Below are 26,372 nucleotides of genomic sequence, written 5' to 3'. Positions count from 1 at the left end.
TTAGAGCAGCATTTCTCAAACTTGAACGTTCGTAAGCATCATCTAGGATGCTTGTTTAAAATAATATAGATTCCCAATTCCCTCCTGGAACATCCGATTTTTAAGATCTCAGAGAAGGTCTGGGAACCTAAGACTTGAATAAGTCTTCCAGTGATTCTTGTGATCATGCAAATGGGGGGAACACTGCTCTCCAGAGCTGTTTATTTTTCTTAGGGTGGGTTTAGACTACGTTGCGCCTGAGGATGTTGGCCTCTTATCATTGGCGATCAGCAGCTGAGATCTGGAATATGCAGAGAATCACTGGGAGCTGTGAGAGGACCATAAAATTGACACTCAGATGCTGCCAGACAGTGAGGCACTGGAACCTTTAAAATGTGAGTTTCCAGCAATTCCATTTCTAGGAATTCATCCCAAAGGAGTAGCTATAGTTATGTGCACAAGACAATGCTGTGCCAAAGACGGATAAAGAGGCTGTCCAAATCTGCCTGTGCCACCAGCAAGAAGCATGGTGCTACAGGCCTGGCTGCAGTGACACAAAGCCATGAAACACCCTCTGTCCATCCCCTGCTCCCTGATCTGCCGAGCCAGTGCCCCCACCCAGAAGCCATGGATTCCATTCTACTTCCCTCACCCAGGCCCTGGTATTTGCCTATGCAAAACCCTGAACAGGAGAGGAGGTGGCTGAGGCCAGAGCTGTCTGGACTGGGAAGACCACTCAGTTTGGGGTTCACATCAGGATAGTGTCTAGAGAATCCTGTTGAGTTTGACAGGAGGTCCCTTTGAGGTGGGGGGGAAGTTGCCCCCTGCCTGATGGTCTAAATATAGAACAAAGGTCAGCTAGGGAGGGGAGGTCAGGAGGAAACCCCTATCCTGGACTCCAAGCCTGGATTCTTTCTTGATTTTCTTTTTAGTTTTTCCTATAACACCAAATGGGCACCTCTCAAACCACCCCAATGACTTTTCATAACTTCTTTTTTATTGAAGTATAGTTGATTTACAATATTGTGTTAGTTTCATATATATATAGTACATACATATACATATACCTATATATGTACTATATATATACATGTATGTACTATATATTCCATTTTTTGGATCCTTTTCCATGACAGTTTGTTACAAGATACTGAACATAACTCCCTATGCAATGTGGTGAATCCTTGTTGCTTATCTATTTTATATATGGTAGTGTATATCTGTTAATCCCCTACTCCCAGCTTATTCCTCCCTCCTCCTTTAGGGTGTCCCAGGTGGCTCAGCGGTAGAGAATCCACCTGGCAAGCAGGAGATGCAGATTCAGTTCCTGGGTCAGGAAGATCCCCTGAAGAAGGAAATGGCAACCCACTCCAGTATTCTTACTGGGAAATCCCATGGACAGAGGAGCCTGATGGGCTGCCGTCCACGGGGTCGCCAAGAGTCAGAGGCGACTGACATGTGCACTCCCTCCCCTTTGATAACCACGAGTCTGTTTTCTATGTTGGTGTGTCTCTTTCTGTTTGGTAAATAAGTTTATTTGTACTATTTTTAAAATCTTTATATATTTATTAAATGTTTTTGTTTTTATTTTTTGGCCATACCGCAGCTTACAGGTTCTCAGTTCCCTGACCAGGGACTGAACCCAGGCCACAGCAGTGAAAGCTAGGAATCCTAACCTCCAGCGCAGGAGGGAATTCTCAATTTGTACTATATTTTAGGTTCCATATATAAGTGATATCACACGATATGTATCTTTTACTATCTGACTTACTTCATTTAGTATAATAATCTCTGGGTCCATCCCTGTTGCTATAAATGGCATTATTTCACCCTTTTCTTTCTTTCTTTATTCGACTGTGTGGGGTCTTAGTTGCAGCATGTGGGATATTAGTTCCCTGACCAGGGATTGAACCTGGGTCCTCTGCATTGGGAGCATGGAATCTTAGCCCCTGGACCACCTGGGAAGTTCCCTATTTCATCCTCTCCTGTTGCTGAGTTCATAGCTTCTTAAGTGTCTTTTTGCTTGCAGGTCCCAAGAATTATCAGGTCTTCCTGTCTATAGTTTGTGGCCAGCTCCAGCCCTGGGCCCTCTCCCCAGTGCCCCCAGCCTCCAGAGATGTGAGTACACGGCCTTCATTGTTCCTTTGAGCTAACAGCTAGGATGTCACCAAAATAAAAGCCACAGGAAAGTTACAGTGCCCTAGAAAGGTCTTACCTTGATGATCCTCATCTGTGTCCCCTCATTTCCTGTCTAAACAGAGCCTGACACAAGGCCTGGCCTGGCCGTTTCTTTTTTGCCTCAAAACTCAGAAGTTAGAGTTCCAAAGTCCACTCAGGTAACAGAGCACCGGGGCTTCCCAGGTGGGTCAGTGTCAAAGAACCCACCCGGCAATGTAGGAGATGTGGGTTTGATCCCTGGGTCAAGAAGATCCCCTGGAGAAGGGAATGGCAACCTACTCCAGTATCCTTGCCTGGGAAATCCCATGGACAGAGGAGCCTGGTGGGCTACAGTCCACGGGGTCACAAAAGAGTCAGACACGACTTAGCAACTGAACAACAGAGCACTAGGATGTTACGGGCGTCTAAAGGAAACCTGTGACTACTGACGTTTCTAATTCTATCACAGGAAAGGAGGGTCAAGACCCAATCCTAGGTGAGGTACAGGATGCTCGGTGGCTAGTGCGTAGGCTCTGGCTTGTGCAAAGCTTGCATTGAATCCCACCTCCAGCACTTACCAATTGTATGACCTTGGGAAGGTCACTTCATTTCTGAGTCTCAGTGCTCTGGACTGAATTTGTCTCCCTCCAAATTCATAAGGCTTAACCCCACTTGTGATTGTATTTGGAGACTGGGCCCTTAGGGAGGTAATTAAAGGGAAACGAGAACATTTTTTTTTTAAGGGCAATGAGATCGTAACGGTGGGGCCCTGGTTCAATAGGGCTGGTGTCCTTATTAGAAGAAATCAGAAATTTCTCTCTAGGGATTCACCTGATGGTCTAGTGGTTAGGACTTTGCCTTCCAATGCAGGGGGTGCAGGTTTGATCCCTGGTCGGGAAGCTAAGATCCCACATGCCTTGCCACCAAAAAACCAAACTTAAAACAGAAACCATATAGTCAAACCTATGATTTTTCCTGTAGTCACAGGAAAAATGTGAGATGTGAGAGTACAGATGTGAGAGTTGGTCCATAAAAAGGCTGAGGGCCAAAGAATTGATGCTTTCTAACTGTGGTGCTAGAGAAAACTCTTGTGAGTTCCTTGGACTGCAAGGAGATCAAAACCAGTCAATCCTAAAGGAAATCAACCCTGAATATTCACTGGAAGGACTGATACTGAGACTGAAGCTCCAATACTTTGGCCACCGGATGCAAAGAGCTGACTCATTGGAAAAGACCCTGATGCTGGGAAAGATTGAAGATAAAAAGAGAAGGGGGTAGTAAGGATGAGATGGTTACATAGTGTCACTGAAGCAATGGACGTGAATCTGACCAAACTCTGGGACATAGTGGAGAACAGAGGAGCCTGGTGTGCTACCGTCCACAAGGTTGCAAAGAGTAGGACATGACTTAGTGACTGAACAAGGACAAAACAGAAACAATACTGTAACATATCAATAAAGACTTTAAAAATGCTCCACAGTAAAAAAAAAAAAAAGAAAAGAAACCTCTCTCTCTGAACAGAATTCTCTCTCTGCCTGCAATCACAGAAAGGCCATGTGAGGACACAGCAAGAAGCTGACTGTCTGCAAGCCAGCAAGAGAGCTCTAGCCAGAAATCAACCCTGACGCCACCTTGACCTTGGTCTTCTAGCCTCCAAAACAGTGAGGAAATAAACTTCTGTTGTTTAAATCACCCAGCCTGGGGTACTCTCTGATGGCAGCCTGAGCTGACTAATATGCTCATTTTCCTCATCGGCAAAGCAGAGAAACAATTAGGAACCACACCATGAGGCTATTGTGAGAATCCAGTGAGGAAATGTGTGTAATGCCTGCCTGTTCAGCTTGCCTGCAGCACCTTCCGAGCCTGGAATGATGCCTGGTATATAGTGGACGTTCAGTAACTACCTATCAAATGAATAACTACATCCATCAGGAAAGGAATCAGGGACTTCCCTGGCCGTCAGTGGTTGAGAATTTGCCTGCCAATGTAGGGGACACAGGTTCAATCCCTGTTCTGGGAAGATCCCACGTGCCACGGAGCAACTAAGCTGGTCTGCCACAACTACTGAGCCCGCGCTCTAGAGCCCGAGCCCTGCAACAAGAGAAAGCACCGCAATGAGTAGCCCTCGATCCCCGAAACTAGAGAAAAGCACGCACAGCAAAGAAGACCCAGTGAGGCCAAAAATAAAGTAATAAGTCAAAAGAAAGCAGCGAACTAAATACAACTACGTAATTCTGAGCTTTTCAGTAACTTTCATCTCCTTGATCATCGATCACCAGTCACCAGCAAATGACAGCAGGCACAAAGGACTTAAGGAGACTGTCTGCAGGGATCGTTTCCTGTTTTTTTTTTGGCTGTGCGGAGTCTTCGTTACTGTGCAGGTTTTCTCTAGTTGAGAGTTGGGGCTACTCTCTGGTTGCTGTGCACGGGCTTCTCATTGCAGTGGCTTCTCTTGTTGCAGAGCACGGACTCGAGGGTGCACGAGATTCACAGTTGCAGCCTGTGGGCTCAGTGGTTGGGGTTCCTGGATTCTAGACCACAGGCTCAATAGTTGTGGCTTAGTTGTTCTGCTGCATGTGGGATCTTCCCCGATCAGGGATAGAACCATTGTCTCTTGCACTGGCAGGTGGATTCTTTACCACTGAGCCACCAGGGAAAGCCTATCTCCTGTTTTTAATTGGATCTAATGCCCTGTCTTCTGTCAACTGGGAAAAGGTGTGGGCTGGCTGATCCTGAGTGGAGTCTGAAACTCTAGGAGGAGGGGAACATTGATCAGGAAACTGGGGGGCCCTTGGTCCAGTGTTGAGGGCCAGGGCTTTGAAGAGGGAATTCTTCCTCTTGTTTTTTTTTTGGGGGGGGTCAGAGTGCGGGGCAGAGGGGCTAGAGATTCAGCTGTGGGAGGCATTGAAAGGGAGGCCAGGGGAAGCTAGGGCTAGGAGTGGCATGGGTGAAGTTGGCCTGGGGTTGGAGGCCACAGCAGGTTCTCCTTCCTGGTGCTTGTGAGATGCAAATGATAGGAACAATAGGGCCCCTGTCCCCAGGCCATTTGTGGTAGAACCTGGGCTCTGGGGAGGCAGAGCTCCTTCACCCTAGCCATGGTGAGACTTGGTTCTGGGGCAGCCCCTGATATACAGACCTGCCCACCGTGGGGCCCCAGGACTCCGGACATGGAGAGTCATCCTAGATGTACTGATCACCCCTTTACTTCCCTCCTTGACCCTTTTCAGGAGAAGCTCAGCAGGAGAAAGCCCAGGTGAGTCCTCGGGCTCCTCTCTTTTTCCCACCCTCCTCTCGTTTCCACCTCGCTGCAACTTTCCAGGGCACAGCCATCCTTAGGGTGGTGCTGATTCTGCCTGGTCCTTCCACGCCCCTCGAGATCATTCATGTGCCTCCACTGCCCGGGGAACACAAGGGCTCTCCTGCTGCCGGCTTCCCTGGAGCACCGACTCCTCAAGCTGTGCACCCAGGGCCATGAGCTCTGCCCCCAGACTCTTCCTCCTGCTTCCCTGGTCCCAGGCTGCTGTCGCACAACTCAGAGGACATGCCATGCCTGTGACTGTCCCTGGGCTGTGCGATGTCTGCCTGACACAAACTCAGGGCCCCTTGGGCAGGGCTGACTACAGTCCAATTGCAGGTCGGGGCCACCGCTTCCACCTCCAAGATGTGCAAGTAAGTGATCACCCTCCCTGATGTGTAGTGTGTGCGTGTGTGTGCACTCAGTTGTGTCTGACTCTTGGTGACCCCATGGACTGTAGTCTGGGATGTGCAGGGTCCCTTCAGAGTCTCCCCTGGGGGTTCTGGATACCCCCTGCCCATTATAGTTCAGCGCTTCTAGGTCACTGGGCCTACCTCTTTCATCTGTCTAGTTCAGAATTAGAGCTGCATGGGGTGGAGGACTGGCAGGCTTCCCAGGTGGCGCTAGTAGTACAGAACCTGCCTGCCAATGCTGGAGCCGTAGAGGCACGGGTTTCATTCCTGGGTCCAGAAGATCTCCTGGAGAAGAGGGCGTGGCAGCCCACTCCAGTGTTCTTGCCGTGGACAGGAGAGCCTGGCAGGTTACAGTCCTTGGGGGTCACAGGAGTCAGACATAACTGAAGTGACTTAGCATGCACGCACACATGGGGTGGAGGCCTGGCATAGACAGAACAGGCTGTTAGGGCCCCTTATCTCCAAAATGCCTCACTGGTCCTCCTGCAGTGTTGGGAAAGCCCATCATGAATGGTTCCTTTGAGGCCTCTGGAAAAGTGCAGATAGTTTATTATATCTGGGAGAGAGTGCAAGTCTTTCTGCTAGAGAGGGGCTGGGCGGGGAGGAGATGAGGCCAGTCTCACCAGTCTCCTGTTCAGACTCCCAAGCTTGGAGAAAAGACGAACCCAGCCCATCTCCTCTGTCTGTCCCAGGGACCTGGAGACACAGGGTAAGTCCAGCTGCTGAGCCGGAGCTGGTGGGTGGGAGGAGGCAGCAGCTGCCGCCACTGCTCCTGTATCCCTTCTGTCCTTCCTGTGCTCAGCATCCCTTCCTGGAAGCCCCAGACGAGGAGGAAGAGGAGGAGGATAAATATGAGCTGCCCCCCTGTGAAGCTCTACTCCGCCACCTCACCCCTGCCCACCTTTCTGGCACTGAGGAGGACTCTTTGTACTCGGGTGAGGGCTGGGAAGTTGAGGCAGAGAGGTGGGGATCAGGCAGAACGGGAGGGTCCCCACAAGGGAAGAGGGCCCAGGTTTTGCTTCCTCCCCTTCTGTTTGGCCTGGGGCAGCGAGGGGAGGTCTCAGCTGGCAGTCACTGAGGCCTCTTGGCTGGGCAGAGAGGGATGGAGGAAGGGAGGGAGGAGGGGAGAGGGAGGATGACTGGAAAGGGGTGACGAGCCTGGAGGGGCCGTGTAACCACAGCAACAGCAGGAAAGCAGGAGGCCTGCCAGGGTCCCTGGGGCCTGGCGACCCCCCTCTGAGATCCCTGTACAACTTGGAGCAAGGGTAGGGATGCCAGGAGAGTCCCAGTCGCTGCTGGCATCCCACCCCCACAGCTCCCAGCTCAGCCAGGTGGGGGCAGGGAGGCTGGCCGCCTCCAGTTGCCATGGCGACGGGGCAGTCGGGAAGCCAGAGAGCAAGGGAGGGGAGGGAGGGAGAGAGAAAGGAATAGAGACTGGGTTGAGGGGGCCAGAGGAAAACAGGAACCTTCGTGGGAGGAGCCCACAGAGTCACAATGTTGGAGTGTTTTCCAGATCGCTCTGCTCCCCTGGGCCCTCCCACATCACCACTGCCACCACCACAGCCCCAGCCGGAGATGGTACACAGCCTCCCTGCCCGCCCCACCCCAGCGTACCATTTTCCAGTGAGTAAATCTAAGAGGCATCCCATATGCAAGATTCCCCTACATCTGCATTCAAGAGGCCCCTGAAAAATTAGCTGCTTGTCGGAAGCCAGAGCCCTGTTGAGAGGCTCCTCCCACCTGCCTGGTCTGGTCCTTGCACCCTCCCCATCAGCATCATCTAAGACTCAGCCTTCTAACCTGGGCCAGGAGTGGGGAGTGGGGGGTGGGTGGGTGTGTTGAAGCTCCGCTACCTCTGGAAGCTGAGAGCTCCTCAGGACCCTCCCTGCCTGTGGAGTGAAGAAAGCCCTCGTTCAGCTGCCAGTCACTGCCAGCTGTCATCCCTCCACGATCCTGGGTGTGGGCTTTGAGAGCTGCCACTTTCATCCTATATTGTATGGGAATAAAGAAAAAGAGGTTCACAACAAAGAAAGAGCCACAGAATAGAGGCAAAGAGCCCCCTTTGCACATTAACGCTTATGTTATAGTTTTTGGGGGCAGAGGCTTTCCTGGTAGCTCCATCGGTAAAGAATCTGCCTGTCAATTTGGGAGACCTGGGTTCAGTTCCTGAGCTGGGAAGATCCCCTGGAGGAGGGCATGGCAACCCACTCCAGTATGCTTGCCTGGAGAATTCCACGGACAGAGGAGCCTGGTGGGCCAGTCCATGGGGCCACAAGAGTCGGGGTTTTTTATTTTTTAAGCTGCACAGACACACACAGTCCTTCTGCAGCCCACCCTGCTAGTCTTGCCCTCCTCATGTTACTGCTCCCTGACCCCCGTTCTCCCTCCTGCCACTGCATTGTGCCCACAGCCCAAGGCGGCGCCGAGCCCACTGGAGGCCCTGAAGCAGAGCTGGCCCTTTGGAAAGCGAGGTAATAGAGATGTCCAGTCTCGTTCCGAGGCCCACCCATTCCCTGCCCTGAGAAGGGGAATCGTGGATCCCATGAGGTCAGGGGGAGAGTGGAGTTGGCCTCACACTGGTCTGATGCTTTGCCCAGTCGCTGCATCCCCCCAGTTGCTCCTCATTTTTACCTGCTGATCCCCCTAGGGCAGGCAGTTTGGGAGGAGGCTGAGGCCCTCACTCACAGTCCCTGACTCCTGGGCCCCTTGGGCACCTGCTGAGGTCTCTGGGTCAGCTGGGGGGCACCCTGGGGTATGAAGTAAAGCGATTAGGGGTGAGAAGGGCTTTCTCCTGGGACTTCAAAGCTGGCTCTGAGGATCCCCTCAGAGAAGCTCCAAGGAAGCTCCGCTCTTCCAGCCTAAGTTTCACTGAATTCCTTTCTCCTTGCTGCTCCTGACTGGTGGGTCTCTCCTTTTCCTACCAGAGCTGGGTGAACCGGCCCGAGCGGTGAGTGGCCCCTCACTCTAGGACTGGCTAGGAAGTTGGTGGTGGTGGTTGAGTGGGGTGGGAGGGCCAGGAAATATCCCTAAAACCAGGGGAAGAGGCCTGGAGCAGGACATTTCCCCTTCGGCCAGAGGCTCTGGCAGGGTGCCAGCCAGTGTCCCCAGGAGGTGCCTGCCCAGAGCTCCTCCTGGACTCTCAGGCTTTCTGAGCCCAGGATGGGAAGGAGGTACTCATGGGTGCCCTCTTCAGGCAAAGGAGCACTTTTAGTCATTCTGGTTCCACCTAGGATGCAGGGGCGGGGGCGGGGGGGGGGAGGGGGGAGGGGGGAGGGGTGGTTTGAGGTACCAATAGCTCCCCCAAGTGATGGCTTTGTCCTCCTTCCCACTCACTGCTCAAACCCTGGGTACCACACTCCCCCCCATCTTAGGTGCCAGGCCCTGCGAATGAGCCCGATGAGGACATCTACGTGGAGTGTGAGCCCAGTCCAGGTGAACCCCTCCCTCCATCCCACCCCACCCTGCCCTGAGGCCCTCGGCTGCCCACCAGCAGCACAGCACAGTCTTCTGGCTCCACTGTCTGCCCCATCCTCTCTCAGTACCCCACCAACACATATCTGCCTTCAGGCACACACACACACACAGATGCCTCTGGTCTAGAGTGACCCACACTGCCTGCCATGGAGGGGACCCCCTTAGATCAGGGGCTGTGGGGGCTTCCCAGCTGTTGTGGCCAGGACAGCTCTCTGCCTGGTTGGATAGACTCCCCAAAGGTCAAGCTGTAGAGAAGCAGAGAAGACTCTGCAGCTGCCCCTCAGCCCCGCCCCAGGCTCCTGGAGCTCCCTGCTTGATGCTAAGCCCTGCTGTTTTAGTCCCAGCCTTTACTCAGACTCTGAGTTCCCCAGTCCTGACAGCCCCAGTCCCTCTACCAAGGATATCTGTGGGGCCCAGGTGAGTGCCCCAAGTTTGTGTATGTGTGTGTGTTGGGGGGTGGAATGGCCAACCCAGGCTTCCCCAGCCTTGACCCTGAGATCTCTGGGGTCACTGAACCTTTTCTTTTGAAGGAGGTAAAGGCCCTGAGCCCTTGTTTCCCAATTTGCTCCCCACAGGCCCACCATAACCCCCCAAGAAGCTCAGAATGTAAGAGGCTGGGGTTGGGGTGGAGCTAGGGGGCGGGGTTGTGGAAGTGAGCTGGGAGTGAGGGGGAGAGGGAAGCTTAGAGTGGGACTTCTGGCCCAAAGGAGCAGGCCTGACTCAACATCCTGTGTCCTAGGGAGCATCAAAGACCACCTCTGAAGGTGAGTATGGGCATTACCAGCATGGACCCAGGCACTCATGTGGGGCCCTCCCTAGCCACAGCCCTGCATACCACAGACTGTCTCCCAGACCCCCTGCACCTTGCTTGGTTGAGGGGGTCCCTGCAGCTCCGACTCCAGCTGACAGCAAGTCTGAGAGGAACCCCTTTGGGCATTTTCCAGGGTCTGCACCAAATCGGGAACCTCCTAGCCTGTACCTTAACATCACTCCTCAGTTCCTAGCCGGTGGGTCCTACCGGGACCCCTAGGAGGGGAGGGGCAAAGCACTGGGTGTCCCACTTTGGCCTTCAAGCCTTTGCACACCTCCTGGGACCTCCCCCACCCACGCAGCTGGGCCCAAAGCCTCCCAGGTCTAATCCCTGGCCAGCCCCAGGGCTATAATCTGCTTCTTCCGGCAGAAAGAAGAACCTCTCTTTCTTCTATAGCCACCACCCAGAACACCTCAGGTGCCCAGGTGAGGAGGGGCTGCGAGTGAGCTGGGGGGCAGAGGGGAGGCCTTCAGGAGCAGAGCCCAGGTCCACACCCAGGAGCCCTTTTGGGCTGGATGTGTGTTGCGTGGCTTTAGACAGGACACGTTTTGTTGAGCTTGCGTGGACTCAGCCTGGGGAAGACCAACAGGAACACAAATAACTGCACGCCACCGGGGTATTCTCTGCTCCCCATTCCCGATCTGGTGCCCTGGCATATCACTGATCTGCTGGGTGTGTGTACAGGAAGGCAATCTGCTGGGTCAGCCTTGGTACTCAGGGAACTGTGACCGCCATGCTGCTGAGAGCGCCCTGCTCCGATGCCAGAAGGTGGGCCACCCACTGCAGACCCCCAGGGCCTTCTCAGAAACCCCTTCTGCTCAGGGGCTGTGGCTGGCAGGTGGGAGCAGCTGGGCAGGGATTGGAGTCAGGGCTGCAGCTGGAAATGTGAGGCTAATGGATGGGCGCTCCTCCCCAGGATGGAGCCTACACTGTGCGCCCCAGCTCAGGCCCTCATGGCACGCAGCCCTTCACCCTGGCAGTACTTCTCCATGGCCGAGTCTTCAACATTCCCATCAGGCGGCTGGCTGACGGTCGCCACTATGCCCTGGGCCGTGAGGGCAGGAACCATGAAGAGGTGGGTGCTGAAGTGGTGAAGCTCAGCACAGCAGCCCCTGGGCCCAGCTGGGAGCATTTCCCTGGGGAAAACCCCACATTTTGTCTTTTTCTGGAGTGGGTGATCAATCAGTTCAGTTTAGTCGCTCAGTTGTGTCCGACTCTTTGCGACCCCATGGACTGCAGCATGCTAGGCTTTCTGGTCCATCACCAACTCCCTGAGCTGCTCAAACTCATGTCCATGGAGTTGGTGATGCCATCCAACCATCTCATCCTCTCCAAGGGTGATCAATCTCCTTGGCCACAAGTCTGAACTCTTTCCCAAAAGCCTGCACTTTGAGAAGAGGTCCCCTCTACTCTGGAGGAGATGCCCCCTCCTGCAAGACCTAGCCGGGGCATTTGCACCTGTATGAACCCAGCTGGGAAGAGGGCAAGGCCCAGGTAGCCCAGATTTTTGTCTGTACCAAGAACTCAACTTTGCACCCAGCATTTGCCTGGCTGCAAACTAGACAGTCACTCCTCAGGTCCCCACACCGGAGGTCCCGGGCAGGGGCCCCAGAGTTGTTTGGGGGAAATGTGCACTGGTGCCATCACAGGGAAGGCCTGGAATGGGGCAGCAGGATGCAGTGGAGCTTCATGGGGCAAACAGGAAGGAAAATGTGTAGAAAAATGTCCAAAGGCGCCCTTGCCAGAGCCCCCCTCAGGAAGCTTCTCCTGGCACAGGGCTCAAGGGCCTCACCGATGCCCTCCCCTCCATGTCCAGCTCTTCTCCTCCGTGGCTGCCATGGTCCAGCACTACACGCAGCACCCCCTCCCGCTCCTGGACAGACAGAGCGGCAGCCGGCAGCTCACCTGCCTGCTCTTCCCCACCAAGCCCTGATGCCACAGCACATGTGCGGCCTCACCTCTGGCCCCATAGTTTGCCCCTTGGGCTGTCTCCCTCTCCTCTTCCAGTTTTCCACCCCCAGATCCCCCCATCCTTTTTCCCAGTCCCTCCAGGCCCCTGGGAAGGATGGCCCAGAGACAGAAAGTGCCCCCAAGTCCCTACTCCATTCTCACCCAAAGCCTTGCACTGCTACTCCCTGCTCCCTCTCCACTGGGAAGCAGGGGACAGGCAGGGCCCCCATTCCTGGCCTCCCAAGCTGCTCTGAATGAAGCCCTTCTGGGGGAAGCTGAACCTCACAGGGGAGAGTCTGGGCAGCCCTGCTTGAACACAAGGAGAATCCACCCGCATTTTGTAGGAGGTTTAACAAGGAGCCGGCCTCTGGGAGAGACTTGGTGGCCCTGCACATAGTTTTGCTTTCAATAAATATTTGTTGAATGAATTCTTGAATTCTGTTGAGCGAAGCAGAGACAGCCTCCTCCGTGAGGCGCCAAGGTTCTCAAGTGTCCCAGGGCACAGCCTGGGCCTGGGAGTGCTAGAGCAGGGGTGGCCAGGCCAGGACAGAAGGGCTGGCCCCTTTTCTGGGGTTTTGGCCCTTAGATGGTCTGTGGCGGCCGCCCTGGGTGGGCTGTTTTGTTTCTGTTTGCGGGAGTCAGGGTAGGGGCAGGAGAAAGGCTCGGTGCTGCTCGGCCACCCCATGAAATGACGAGAACAGAGCTCAGTACCTGTCCACCACCCATTTACCGCCTAGCGTTCCATCCGGAAGGGATGCGCCCGATTTTGAGCGCCGGGTGTTGTCTGGGGTGGGGTGGACCCCAGGAAACATCTGGGTATGGACCGCGCCAGGCCGCCATGGAAGGATCCACGCGTTGTTCAGAGAAGACAAGAGGCCATCGGAGCTGAGCTGCCCACAGGCACGCCCCCGGGAGGGAGGCTCCAGGGATGCGGGCTCCGAGATAAGCCGGCGGCCCGCAGGCGCGCGGGAGAGCAGAGAAGGGCGGCCCTGCGCGGGCTGGGCCGAGGGGCGGGCAAGTCCCCGGGCCCTGGCGCTGCGCCCGGAACACCCCGTGCCGGAAGCGCATGTGACCGTGACTCCGCAGAAGCCGCGAAACAAAAGGCGGCTCAGCGGTCTCCAGCGGCGCTCGGGCTGGCATGGAGGCCTCGGACCCCTGCTGCTAGCCGTAGCCCGAGCTCCGTTCCCACCGACCCTAAGCACCCGGGGCGGCGGGGCGGGGCGGGAGGCCCCTGATCCCCGCTTTCCGGCCCTCCCCCGCCCCCCACCCCAAGGCTGGGGCTCCGGGGGGCCGGAGCCAGGGGGAGGTGGTGAAGGAGGGCGCGCGAGTGAAATGCAAACATGAGGCTGGGTGGGCGCTATGGGGGTCCAGGCTAGGCGTCCAGAAAAGCGTTGTTGCCTTCACCACAGCTGGCTCTGGCAAACTTCCCCTGCCAACCTTAATTCCTGTAACGGAGGTGAAGATAATCCTCCCTACAAGTTACCCCATGGTTGGGAGGTTTGAGTGAGATGGACCATGTGGAAGATGAGGACTGTGCAGGGCCTAATGGGCTGCACTCTGACCCTTCTTTCCCCTCAAAAACACGCGTGTGAATTTGGGTCAGTGAACTGCCACTTTCCGTGTTCACTACAGCACGGATGTAATTTCCGCCAAGGGCACCAGGAGGAGGAGCAGGATTGGCAGAGGGCGCAGGCCGAGGTGGGGGTGGATGCTGCTGCGCATCCATGTGGGGAGGGGACTAGCAGCTGGGCTCTAGCAGAGCAGGGGGATAATAGTGAAACCTTTTACCACAGATTGGGACTTGAACTCACGCGGCTGGGACTCAAACCCAGTCAAAACCTTGCTTGGGACTTGAACCCATATAGCTGGGACTCTAACCCAGCCAAAACCCACAGTGGTTTTAGGACCTAATGAAGCTCCGATTCTTCATGTCGCACAGCAGAAAGAATTCAGTGAGAGACAAAGTGATAGGTGAGAAATGAATTTATTCAGCTACAGAGAGAGGCACACTCCACAGAGTGTAGGCCATGGCAAAGGGAGTGCAACAGGCAAAGGGGGTGTGGTTAGTTTTTATCAGCTGGGTCATTTCATATGTTAATGAGTGGGAGGATTATTCCAACTATTTTTGGGAAGGGGCAGAGATTTCCAGGATTTGGGCCACCACCCTCTCCTTAGTCTTGACAGTGCCTTGGAACTGTCCTGGCACTTCTGGGTGTGTCATTTTTTTTCACTTGCTGATTGAGGATTAAGGTCTAGTCTTGTCTGCCATCTCAGTCCCATTTGATTCTAATCGGTTTATGTTGTGTCCTTGGGCTATGTCACTCTTTCAAAAGTAGTGCCTTGCCCCTTTCCCTCCTGTTACAGTAGGATCCTCAAGTGAGTCTCCCTCTGCTCTGGCTCCCTCCAGACTATGGATGGGAGTGGCCACTCCCTACCCTTTACCCAGGCTGACTCAGGCAGGAACTCAGGGCTGGAGAGGGTGGGGACCCACCTTAGGGTGGGCCTCAGGATACTAACGGAATCTATTAGCCTGTGGTGGCCCCACCCTTCCCTCACCCTTCTCCCTGTACCAAACCAAGCAGTTACTGATGAGGACAAGAGAGTCACAGACTCTGTCTGATGCATGTTCCTGAGTTGTTTTACAAATATTATAACTGCCAATGAAGAAGGAATTCATAGGGCCTGGACTCCATCTTAGGCCTGTTCATGCTGATCATGCTCAGCCACCTTTCCAATCGACTCTGAACTCTGTGTTTAGTGCCTATGAAAACAACAACAGAAGGATAAGACCCCCTCCAGACAGGGGAACCTTGAAGATCCTATCTAGGTTACTCATCATGTAAGAGAAAACATACACTAATCACCCCTTCCTCCAGACAGGCCATAAATGTTTCTGTATCTATCAGAGTGTAACCTCAGGTTTATTGATTATTGGCTAACTGTTTGACTGGTTGAGCACATGAGCACACAGCACGTGAATGATGGGGTTACTGGGATTGTATTTTCCTTGGTTTATATAAGTCTCAAGGAATTTGGAGTGGTGTGTTCAGACACATACACATGGGGTATAAAAGATTTTCACAAATGCTGGTCGGGGTCCTTGGCTAAGAGGAGACTCTGCCTTGGGCCCGCCGGTGTAATAAATTGCACTCCACTATCTGCATTGCCCTTCTGAGTGAGTTTGTTTCCCAGAACGCATGGTTACACCACCAACAGGGGGAAAGACCCTAACTGCATAGTGACCAGACTGCAGCCGTGACATAAGCCACTCCATCTTGAGCAGTACTGAAGCCATGGCTAGTGCAGTTCTAAGAACTGGCCTCAACTGAGAACGGATTAACATACATGGCTCAGAATAACCTAGATCTTTGTGAGGATCAAACTGACTCTAGTTTACTCTGCCCATATATGTCAGCAGGCAACTAAAATTGTCAACAAAGACAGGCTACAGACCCATGTTAACATTTTCCACTCTGAGAATAAATACAGTGCCCATTGTTAGCATAAAGAAGTAACAGAAGATGGATCTTTGCCCCCTAGTCCCATAGATATGAAATGATGTTTGGCAGTGGGGAATTGAAAGCCACTCTTTAACCCTTTTCCTGTTGGCCCACTTCTGTTCCTAACTTTAACAGAGCCCAATTATAAGAATGAGATCACTAAGCAATTGAAACTTACTCCTTAGCTCTCCTGAATGCACTCCATACTTGCCAAGTCGCTTCAGTCGTGTCCTGCCAGGCTTCTCTGTCCATGGGATTTCCCAGGCAAGAATATTGGAGTGAGTTGCCATTTCCTCCTCCAGGCACCGAACCTGTGTCTCTTAAGTCTACTGCATTGGCAGGTGGGTTCTTTACCACCAGCACTACCTGGGAAGCCCGAGCCTTGTCTAAACTGTTGATTCTTTTCCTAAATGAAAAGAAGTAAGAATGAAAAAATTAGGCAGTTAAAAAATGAGTAGTTCTATGGGGACCTCCATGGTGGTCCAGTGGTTAAGATTCCTCGCTCGCAATGCAGGGGGTGAGGATTCCATCCCTGGTCAGGGAACTACATCCTGCATGCTGCAACTAAAACCCATTGCAGCCAAATAAATTAAAAAGCAAAATGAGTAGCTGTCTACCTCCGATAACCCACTTAGTAATCCTGCAGGCAGATCATACAGGCAAGATAGCATCTGAAGACAAAGTCAGCCAGTCTGTACACAATGGAGAATGATGAAGAACCCAACCTCCTGTCTAGATGATTCACTGAGATTCTTCCCACCAATTTTTCCCTTTAAAAACTGGTATGGCTGAGCAGAATCTTCACAGCTGGTGTCAGTACACAAGTCCACCTTCTCTCCAGATTGCCGGCTTCTCTGATTAAAGCACCTTTCCTTTCACTGACACTTGCCTCTCAAATTATTGGCTTCTGAGTGGTGAGCAGCTGAACCTGAGTTCAGCAATGCATACAGACTCCTGCATCCCTCACCAGATATGCAGGTTTGGCTTCTCTGGAGGAGTCCTCCACCCTAGTGCCTGTTTTCTTTGTTTTGTTTTGTTGTTGTTGTTGTTTTTCACCAAGTCTTGAATTTACCTAGCTCTGAAGCCACATGGTCAGTGGGAGGAGAGTAGAGACCACAGAAAAGAGCTCAGCAGTTAGTGGCTCAAGAGAGACTCTGCTTGGTCCCAGCTGAGGGAACTAGTCTCACTCCTTCCCTCCCTGGGGAAAAAGAGGAGGGGGCAGTCCAGACAGTGGGGACAATCTGTGACAAAAGATCCAGAGGGTCAAAAAGAACATGATCTGGAGAGCAACTCAGCCTCACTGGTGCCTCCTCAGACTGCAGGTCTGTGCCTAAATGTCCCCTTCTCCAGGAAGCCTTCCTGGCTGCCCCAGCCTGGGCTTGGGCACCTAATACATCGCAAGCAAGTGCCTTTTCACTCCCAGGAAAGGACCAGCTGCCACAATTGCCCACTATTGTGTATCCAGGACCTGGGATACAGTAGGTGCCAAATATTTCTTGAGAGAGTCACTGAATAGGTCAAGTCTACTCTGGATCTCTCTGAAGCTCATAATGTTCCTTGTCAGGGCTTCCTTTGTAAGAGGAAAATCTAACCTAGTGTTTTCCAATAGAACATTCTGTGATGATACGAATATTCTATAGTTGCATTGTCCACTATAGAAGCCATTAGCCACAATAGCACTTGAAATGTGACAGTGACTGAGGAGCTGAATTTTTAACAATAATGTAATTAACTTTTTTCAAGTTTTTTTTTTTTGGGGGGGGAGGGGGCAGCTGTGCCATGTGGCTGGTGAGATCTTAGTTCCCCAACCAGAACTGAACCTAGGCCATGGCAGTGACAGCACAGAATCCTAACCACTGGACTGCCAGGGAATTCCCTATAATGCAATTAATTTTTAATTAATTTAAATTCAGATAGCCACATATAGTTCATGGCTATCCAAATGTTCTATGTCTCTTAACTTCCCGAGTGTGAGGGGCAGTGGTGAGAGAGAAATCTGGAGAAGGTGGTGGCAGCTGGGTCCTCCGTAATGAGTGTGAGCAAAGGGGAGCCACTGAGGCTCTGAGCTGGAGGATGGGGGTGCTGGAGGGATGGTATTTTGGGAGGATCGCTTCAGCTGTGAAGTGCTGAGGGCAGCACGGATGCAGGGAGAACAGTTTGGGACTGCACATATTTCTGTGATCCGGATGATAGATGACACCCCTTGTTTTTCACCATACCACTCACCCTCCAAACGTCCCCTTTCTACTTCCCCTCATCCAGTGAACTAGACTCTAGAAAATTCTAAGCACGGTCACCAACTGGGGGATCAAGTCTTGAAGAAATGCCGTTTGGTGAAGAAGCTTGTGGATTACCCAGAGTGCTTTGCTGTCTTTAGTGGCCTGGAAGGGCCAATAGGGCACAGGGTACGGCATGCAGGCTTGCAGCTGGGGAGGGCCTGAAAGTGTGGCTGCTCCCAGACAAGACCACACTGTGGGGCTCAGAATGTGTTCTGTGCAGCCTGCCAGCATGCTTTTTCACTTTGGTTTCTAAAGAGGCACTCTGGGAATTCCCTGGTGGTCCAGTGGTTAGGACATGCTGCTTTCACTACTTGAGGGCCTGGGTTCAGTCCCTGGGGAACTAAGATCCCTCAAGATACGCAGCACGATCATAAATAAATAAATAAAAAGGCAGTCTGATCCCTGGGAAAAACACATGGGATTTGGGGGCTAAAGGACCTAACTTTGAATCAGGCTCAGTTGCTTTACGTCTGCGTGACCTTAGCCTTGGTCTCTTTACTTTTAAAACGGGGCAATTTATACCTACTTTTAGAGTTGTTGTGAGAGGAAGAAATTTTATCTATCTGTCTATCTAATGTATGCTTAGCCTAACACACCCTGACGTGTACTAGAGTCGAATGATTGGTACCTAATAACAGTCCAACAGTGAATATGGGCTTCCCTGGTGGCTCAGATGGTAAAGAATCTGCTTGCAATGTAGGAGACCCGAGTTCGATCCCTGGGTTTGGAAGATCTTCTGGAGAAGGGAATCGCAAACTACTCCAGTATTCTTGCCTGGAGAATTCCATGGGCAGAAGAGCCTGGCGGGCTTATGTCCATGGTCACAAAAAGTTGGACACTGAGCAACTAACAGCTTCACTTCACTTTCAACTGTGAATATAGATCAAGCCTGGTTGCATTCCTGACTGCATGCTCCATTTTCAGGGGCTCCCTGACTTGTTTCCTCAACACACACACATACATACACATGTGACCTTTGGGCATCGTTGGTATTATAATTATTGTTCTCTCTGCCCACCTGGGTTTCCTATCCCCTTCCTCTTGGTAATACTGGCTACCCACTCCAGTATGCTTGTCTGGAGAATTCCATGGACAGAGGCCATAGTCCATGGGGTCACAAAGAGTCAGACACAACTGAGCAACTAACACTTTCATGTGAATATTGAGCTCATTAAAAAAAAAAAAAAACACTCCTTATTTATCTATTTTGTTTTGGCTGCACAGCTGGCAGAGTCTTAATTCCCTGACCAGGGATTGAACCCGGGCCCCCAGCAGTGAAAGCACGGAGTCCTAACCACTGGACATCCAAGGAATTCCTGCTGAAATCATTTTGGAAGTGTTTTTAAGTTCTCCCAGATGTTTCCTTTCTCTACTGTGCAAATCTAGTGGAGGAGAGAGAGGGGCGTTGGGAGCAGAAGGATTTCTGGAAAGTCTGGTTTTCAGACACCCACGGACCATGATGAGGATGTCACAAGTGGGTGACGAAAAAGGAGAAAAACACCACCTGAGAAGCGAGTTCTTCCTGAAGCAAAATTATTCCATTCAATTGTTGTCTTTGTTCAGTGGCTAAGTCATGTCCGACTTTTTGTGACCCCAAGGACTGCACTCTGCCACCCTCCTCTGTCCTCCACTATCTCCCAGAGATTGCTCAAATTCATGGCCGTTGATTGAGTTAGTGATGCTGTCTAACCATTTCATCCTCGGCTGCCCCCTTCTACTTTGCCTTTAATCTTTCTCAGCATCAGGGTCTTTTCCAATGAGTTGGCTCATCAAGTCAGGTGGCCAAAGTATTGGAGCTTCAGCTTCAGCATCAATAATCAGGGTTAATTTCCTTTAGGATTGACTGATTTGATCTCTTTGCTGTCCAGGGGACTCTCAAGAGTCTTCTCCAGCACCACAGTTCCAAAGCATCAATTCTTTGGCGCTCAGCCCTCTTTATGGTCCAACTCTCACATCTTTATTTGACTACTGGAAAAACCATAGCCTTGACTAGATGGACCTTTGTTGACAAAGTGATGTCTCTGCTTTTTAATATGCTATCTAGGTTGGTCATTGCTTTCCTTCTAAGGAGCAAACGTCTTTTCATTTCATGGCTGCAGTCACCGTCTGCAGTGATCTTGAAGCCCAAGAGAATAAAGTCTATCACCGTTTCCATTGTTTCCCCATCTATTTGCCATGAAGTGATGGGACCAGATGCCATGATCTTCGTTTTCTGAATGTTGAGTTTTAAGCCAGTTTTTTCACTCTCCTCTTTCACTTTCATCAAGAGGCTCTTTAGTTCCTCTTCACTTTCTGCCGTAAGGGTGGTGTTATCCGCATATCTGGGGTTATTGATATTTCTCCCAGCAATCTTGATTCCAGCTTGTGATTCATCCAGCCCGGCATTTTGCATGATGTACTCTGCATATAAGTTGAATAAGCAGGGTGACACTACACAGCCTTGTCGTACTCCTTTCCCAATTTGGAACCAGTCTGTTGTTCCATGTCTGGTTCTAACTGTTGTTTTTTGACCTGCATACAGATTTCTCAGGAGGCAGGTAAGGTAGTCTGGTATCCCTGTCTCTTTAAGAATTTTCCACAGTTCGTTGTATCCACATATTCAGTGAAGCAGAACAATTTAATGGACCACCTTTTAAGAAAAATCCAGTTTCTCTTTCTTTTTTAGGTATTAAATTATACTTTCTTTCCAGTCACTTGATTTTTGGAGTAAGAAATGACAACCCACTCCAATATTCTTGCCTAGAAAATTCCATGGACAGAGGAGCCTGGTGGGCTATAATCCATGGGGTTGCAAAGAGTCAGACATGACTGAGTGATTAACATATTATATATTATTATCTTTAAAATGGGGTGGGAGGAGCAGGGAGGTTGGCCTAGATAACTTCCAAGGGCTTTTCCAACTTAGATAGTCCCAGCTACCCTGGGCCTGGGGCCAAGTACACACTGCCTGGGATTATGTCTCTGCCTCCCCCACCCCCTCTATCTCCTCACCAACCCACTCTGCTCAGCCCCACCAGGTTTGACCTCCCGCTGAGCTTTCCTTGTGCTCCTTGGGGAGAAGCGCCCCATCTTCAGTGCAGTCTGGATGACGTGATAACCCAGGAGACACAGTTTGTAAACGGCAAACTTAAGTTTTGAAGAGCCTCGTGTCCATCCCGAGATAATGAGGGAATCAAATTAAAAGGACGGAAGACATGGAGCAGAGAAACCAAGAACAAGGCCTGAGAAGTGGGCTGAGAGGGGAAGAACATCGTCAGAAACAAGTTTTGGCTGGAGGATGATGTCCTAGACACCTACACACGCTGTAGCCCACCTTGTCCTGTGTCCTCATTCTGTAGATGCGATTAAGAGTCCAGGAGGGCAGAGAGGTCTGTGACTGGGGGGATGGGAGGTGGGGAGGATGGATGGCAGGTAGCAGGAGGAGTCATGTTTGTTTTCCACTCTTGTGCCACGTCAGCAGGAGATAAGGCCTGGAGAGAGAAAGGAATTGAGAGAGAGAGACTTGGAAACCAGCTCCAGAAGAGACTAGAAGCACTAAGTTAGGGCTGATCCAGGCCCCCCACGAGCTCTTATGTTCCTGCTCCTGCCTGAGACTCTGCTCTGGCGCCTCCTCGGGTCACCTTTCTTTTGCCCATAGCCCTCAGCTTAGCTCTCTGGACAACCCAGAAGTGGGCCCCAGATGGGCTGGCCACAGGAGGCTGGTAAGATAGCCAGAGAGTGAGGAGGACTGATCAGTGCCCTCCAGAGTACCCCTAAACTCCACCCACTCTTGTTGAGAAACTCTTGGAATCGGGGAGGTGAAGAGGGACTGTTGTGCTTACACATAGAACCGACTCCTTGGACATCCCTGGCGATCCAGTGGTCAGGAATCTGCACTTCCACTGTCGGGGGTACAGATTCAGTCCTTGGTGGGGGAACTTAGATCCCACAAGCATCATGGCACAACCAAAAAAAGAAGAAAAATTCCACACTCTTGCTCCCCAGGCAGTACACTTTTGCACCCCAAAAGGATCCAGGGACAAGAAGAAGCAGCAGCTTTCACATGCATGAATGTGAAGTTGCTTCAGTCGTGTCTGACTCTTTGCGACCCTATTGACTGTAGCCTGCCAAGCTCCTCTGTCCACGGGATTCTCCAGGAAAGAATACTGGAGTGGGTTGGTATGCTTTCCTTCGGGGAATCTTCCAGACACAGGGATCGAACCTGCACCTCTTACATCTCCTGCATTGGCAGGTGCGTTCTTTACTATTAGTGCCACCTGGGAAGCCCTCGTGCAGCTCTCACCAATGCATTAAATCCCAAACAGTGGAGCTGGGTCCTGGGAAAAACACCATAGTCAGGAGTCCCTCTGTGAATCTCCTGTCATAATTAACTTGAGATGAATCATTAATAGAGCAAGGGCAAGGTGGAAGGCCACGTTTGTAGCAACTGCTGCTGTAGGTAGACGGTCATTTTTAAAGCATGGATGTTGGAGTTCAAAGAGAAACCAGCTCCAAAGTCCCCAAATCTACTTGGGAGATGCCACCAACTCTAGGAAGTCTTCCAGTAAGGAGACCTTGGGCAGGTGGGGTGAGCCTCTGCAGCCCAGAGCCGTGTGTACTGTTCTTGATCACATGGGCCATTCATGGCCTGGGAAGCTAGGAGCTGGGGCAGCTGGGTGACCGGGAAGTGGAGGAGACCCAGGCTGCCAGCTCCTCTGTGCCACCCTCCCCCTGAGAGCGAGAGTCAAGGCCAGGAATCTCCTGGGAGCCTCCTGCCTAATTCCCAGGGCCTGGCAGCCAGCTCGGCTGCTGACGCAAGGCGAGGGGTGGGTGAACTCAGCCTGTCCCTGGCACACAGAGCTTCCTGTGCCCCACCCACCCTGGAAAACACACCCATTCACTTCCCTCTCCTCTGGCCTTCCTAGGTCTCCAGCTCCTTTTCTCCGCAAGCAGAGGATCTGGGAGCAGACCCTACCTGAGGCTAGGGTAGCATTTCTGACTCAATCCTGCTCCTCTCCATGGGTGGCCTGTGAACGGGGCTGGGACCTGGACCTGCCCAGTGGGAATGCAGGGCCTGGGCACCCCTGGGCCCTCAGGTTCTGTCCCTGCCAGCAGCCCACTTCTTTAGGAAGAAGTCTCCAGCTCTTCCTATGCCTTTAGAAGGGTGGATTTTCCTCTTCTTGCCCTCACCTCTCACTTTCAGAGCCTAGGCCCACGGGAAGAATGCTGGGGGAGCCCACCCGGAAGGGCCCACCTGCCCTTTTAGGCACCCTAAAGGCATCATCAGCTCAAGATGAAGATTCATTAAGCATCTGTTTAGGACAAGCATCCATTTACGACATGCATCCCCATAAGCCAGTAACAGTTACCTAATATGCAATAACATAACACAGATGACACGTATGCCTCACTTTACAAAGTGCTTTCAGGATGAATTAGCGCCTCAAGGGATCCTGGTGACAATGCTGTGACGTAAGGAGGCCCTCGATGAAGAAGTCGAGGCCTAGAAAATTATGTGGCAGAACCAGGAGTCCCGCCCACAGGGTGTTGCCACATCCTCATGCTGCCTTTATCCTGTCTCCCAGGCATACACCCGAACAGGAAGCAGGCTTACTGGAGACCCAGTTTATTTTTTTAGTATTTTTTATTTATTTATTTGGCTTTGCCAGGTCTTAGTTGTGGCATGCAGAATCTTTAGTTGCAGCATGTGAACTCTTTTTTAAAAATTTATTTATTTGACTGCACCAGGTCTGCACAAGTTGCAGCATGCAAACTCTTAGTTGTGAGACATGGGATCTTAGCTCCCTGACCGGGGATTGAACCTTGTCTCCCCCTGCATTGGGAACGCTGAGTCTTAGCCACTGGACCATCAGGGAAGTCCCTGAAAGCCCAGTTTAGACAGAGGGAGGGACTTGTTTCAGGAGAAGGAGGAGCAGGTGGAAGAGGCAGGGAGAACAGGACTTGGGGGATCTGGGGTAGAGGCACAATGGGAAGACCTGGAGACCTCCTGGGGAGCCCTGAGATCTGGCGGAAGGGGGCATGAGGGGTGCAGCTCCTGTACCTCAGCTACTCATTCCGACCGAGGCTCAATGGCCACGCTGACCAAGGGCTGGCACCTGCTGGGCTGGGACGGATGGAATGAGCCCTCCAGGTTTGGCCCAGGAGCAGTGGCAGTGGCCACCTCCAGCTTCCCCGTTGATGCCAGGGCTGAATGAAGCTGTCTGCATCATCTGCCCCATTCTACCTTGGCCTGCCCTCTCCTCAGCCGTGCCTGACTTCCCTGGGTGGCCACACGCCCACCTTCATGACCTCCCCACCTTCCCAGCGGCTCTCGTCACTGACACAACTTTTGAGGCTGATGCACTCAGACTGCTCGGGCTGGTGGGTGGTGAGCACACAGTGCCCTGTGCGGGAGCGTACAGCCTGTGCCAACTGCCCCACTAACCAACTCGGCCCTCGGGCCTGGCAGGAAGATCTGTGATGGACCCAGAGGGGAAAAGGAAGGCAGGTGCGTTCTCATTGGCAGCCCTCAGTGATGAGACAGCCAGCTCCAGGGGCCACCTGAAGCCTAGCCTGCAGGACCCTCTGAACCCTTCATCTACCCTCCTATCCCTTCACCTACCCCCTTGTGGTCAGAGGAGGGCGATCTAAAAGAGAAAACCCCACGAAAGCCAGTTCCTGGCTCTGCCCCACCTTGAACTGGTTCCTGGAACCACTACAATTGCTTTCAAGTTTGAAGTATATTTATTTTTTATTAGATACTATGATCACATGATAGTACATGAAAACAACATAAAAGGATATAATCCAGAGAAAAACAAGCCTCCCTCCCCCACCCCTTTTGCTCAGCTGCTTTGTTCTCCCCAGAGGAAGGCAGTGCTACCAGTTCCTTGTGTATCTTTCCAGAGATAGGCTACATCACCCATTGGAGTTTTGATTATCAGGGCTCACCTAACAAGGTCACATCCTGCTGAACTTTTCTGCTTGGGAGGAGGAAGGATCAACTGCCCTGCTTTTTAAAAAAATTATTCTTAATTTTTATTGGAGTGTAGTTGACTTATAATTTGTTAGTTTCAGGTGTACAGCAAAATGAATGTGATACGTATACATATGTGCGTACATGCTAAGTTGCTTCAGTCTTGTCCAACTCTCTGAGACCCCATGGACTGTAGCCCTCCAGGCTCGTCTATCCATGGGATTTTCCAGGCAAGAATACTGTAGTGGCTTGCCATTGCCTATTCCAGGGGATTTTCCCAACCCAGGGATCGAACCCTGCATTGGCAGGCGGGTCCTTTACCACTAGAACTACCAGGGAAGCCCACATATATTATATCCATTTTTTTTTTTAGATTCTATTCCCATATAGGTCAATACAGAGAACTGTCAACTCCCCAGCTTTGAACAGTCCTCAGAACAGACAGCAGGTGACCAGAGAGAAACTCCCACAGGAGCCCAGGTTCCAACTGTGTCTCCCCTTCCTCACCCTCCCCCTGTACTGTGTGGATGCTCAAGGCCGAGGTGAGGAAGGGCAGATGGCCTTGACCTCATTCCTTAGAGAGGAAAGCTGAGGAGCCTGGAGGCTAAGAAGACTCAAAATTGTCCTGTAAAGCTGGGATACCCCAGTGTTCCTCTATCATCACCCCACCTCCTTAATATCTTCCCTTTGTCTTCCAAACAACCTTGAGTTCCTATCTCATTGGCACAACTAGACTATGGATGTCTTCAGGGCAGGGGCAAGGACTCTTCCTCTGCCGCTTCCAAGATGAACTCTGAGCTGGACCCTGTGAGGCCCCTCTGCAGCAGCCGATGACATTGCCTGAAGCAAGTGAGAGAGGCAGAGGGTGTGCTGTTCTTGCAGGGTCACTCCAAGGCCCTGCAGCCTGCACCTGGACACACCCACATCCCTGCCCACCACACTCCCTGACCCACAGGCCCCGCACCTCATGGGCGTTCTTCTTACGCAGTTGTCTCAGTTAATGCCACTGCTCTGAGAGCCAAGGCCGTGGACTGGCTCCCCAGGGATGGAATCATCCCGAGAAGGAATGCTGCGTTCTGTGAACTGTAGAGAATGTTGCAAATTACAACTGCAAGGCAGAAAGAGACTGTTCTTCCATGAAACGGGGTGCACAGGGGTGTCTTCCAGCTGGAGACAGGTGACTTTTTCCATCATCATCTCTCCCCTTTCCTCCCCACCCCACCCCTGTGATCCTCAGGCTTTCTCTGGGATTAGCCCGGGTCCATCCTCCCACCTTTTACGTAAAAGTTCACTTAGGTAAAGCAGGGTGTCTCTCTCTCAAAAGGTCACAGAAGGACTCCTTTGGTGGTCCAGTGGTTTATACCCCACGCTTTCACTGCAGGGGGTGAGGGTTTTATCCCTGGTCGGGGAACTAAGATCCCACCGGCCTCATGGCATAGCCAAAAAAAAATTTTTTTTAATAAAGAAATAAAGGTCACAGAGTGCCCAGAGGGATTCTGTGCTCAGAAAGCAGGATAATAAGAAGGGCCAGTGGCTTCTGAAGGTATGAGTTGTGCCTG

General features: G+C 52.0%; 1 protein-coding gene across 1 annotated transcript; it reads left to right on the top strand.

The window, feature by feature from the left end:
- Window positions 5,201–12,507, top strand: SH2D6 (SH2 domain containing 6). Its single transcript, XM_018055381.1, has 17 exons — window positions 5,201–5,234; window positions 5,364–5,389; window positions 5,771–5,805; window positions 6,483–6,553; window positions 6,647–6,779; window positions 7,358–7,467; window positions 8,255–8,315; window positions 8,769–8,791; window positions 9,216–9,276; window positions 9,657–9,735; window positions 9,894–9,924; window positions 10,058–10,082; window positions 10,263–10,325; window positions 10,499–10,554; window positions 10,814–10,897; window positions 11,046–11,204; window positions 11,946–12,507. The coding sequence occupies exons 1-17, from the start codon at window positions 5,232–5,234 to the stop codon at window positions 12,060–12,062; spliced, it is 1,137 nt and encodes a 378-aa protein (XP_017910870.1). The 5' UTR covers window positions 5,201–5,231; the 3' UTR covers window positions 12,063–12,507.

This window comes from Capra hircus, chromosome 11 (genome assembly GCF_001704415.2).
Source record: "Capra hircus breed San Clemente chromosome 11, ASM170441v1, whole genome shotgun sequence".
In the NCBI taxonomy this organism is placed as follows: Eukaryota; Metazoa; Chordata; class Mammalia; order Artiodactyla; family Bovidae; genus Capra; species Capra hircus.
The sequence above is the reverse complement of the archived record's forward strand: the minus strand, read 5'-3'. Positions and strand labels throughout refer to the sequence as shown.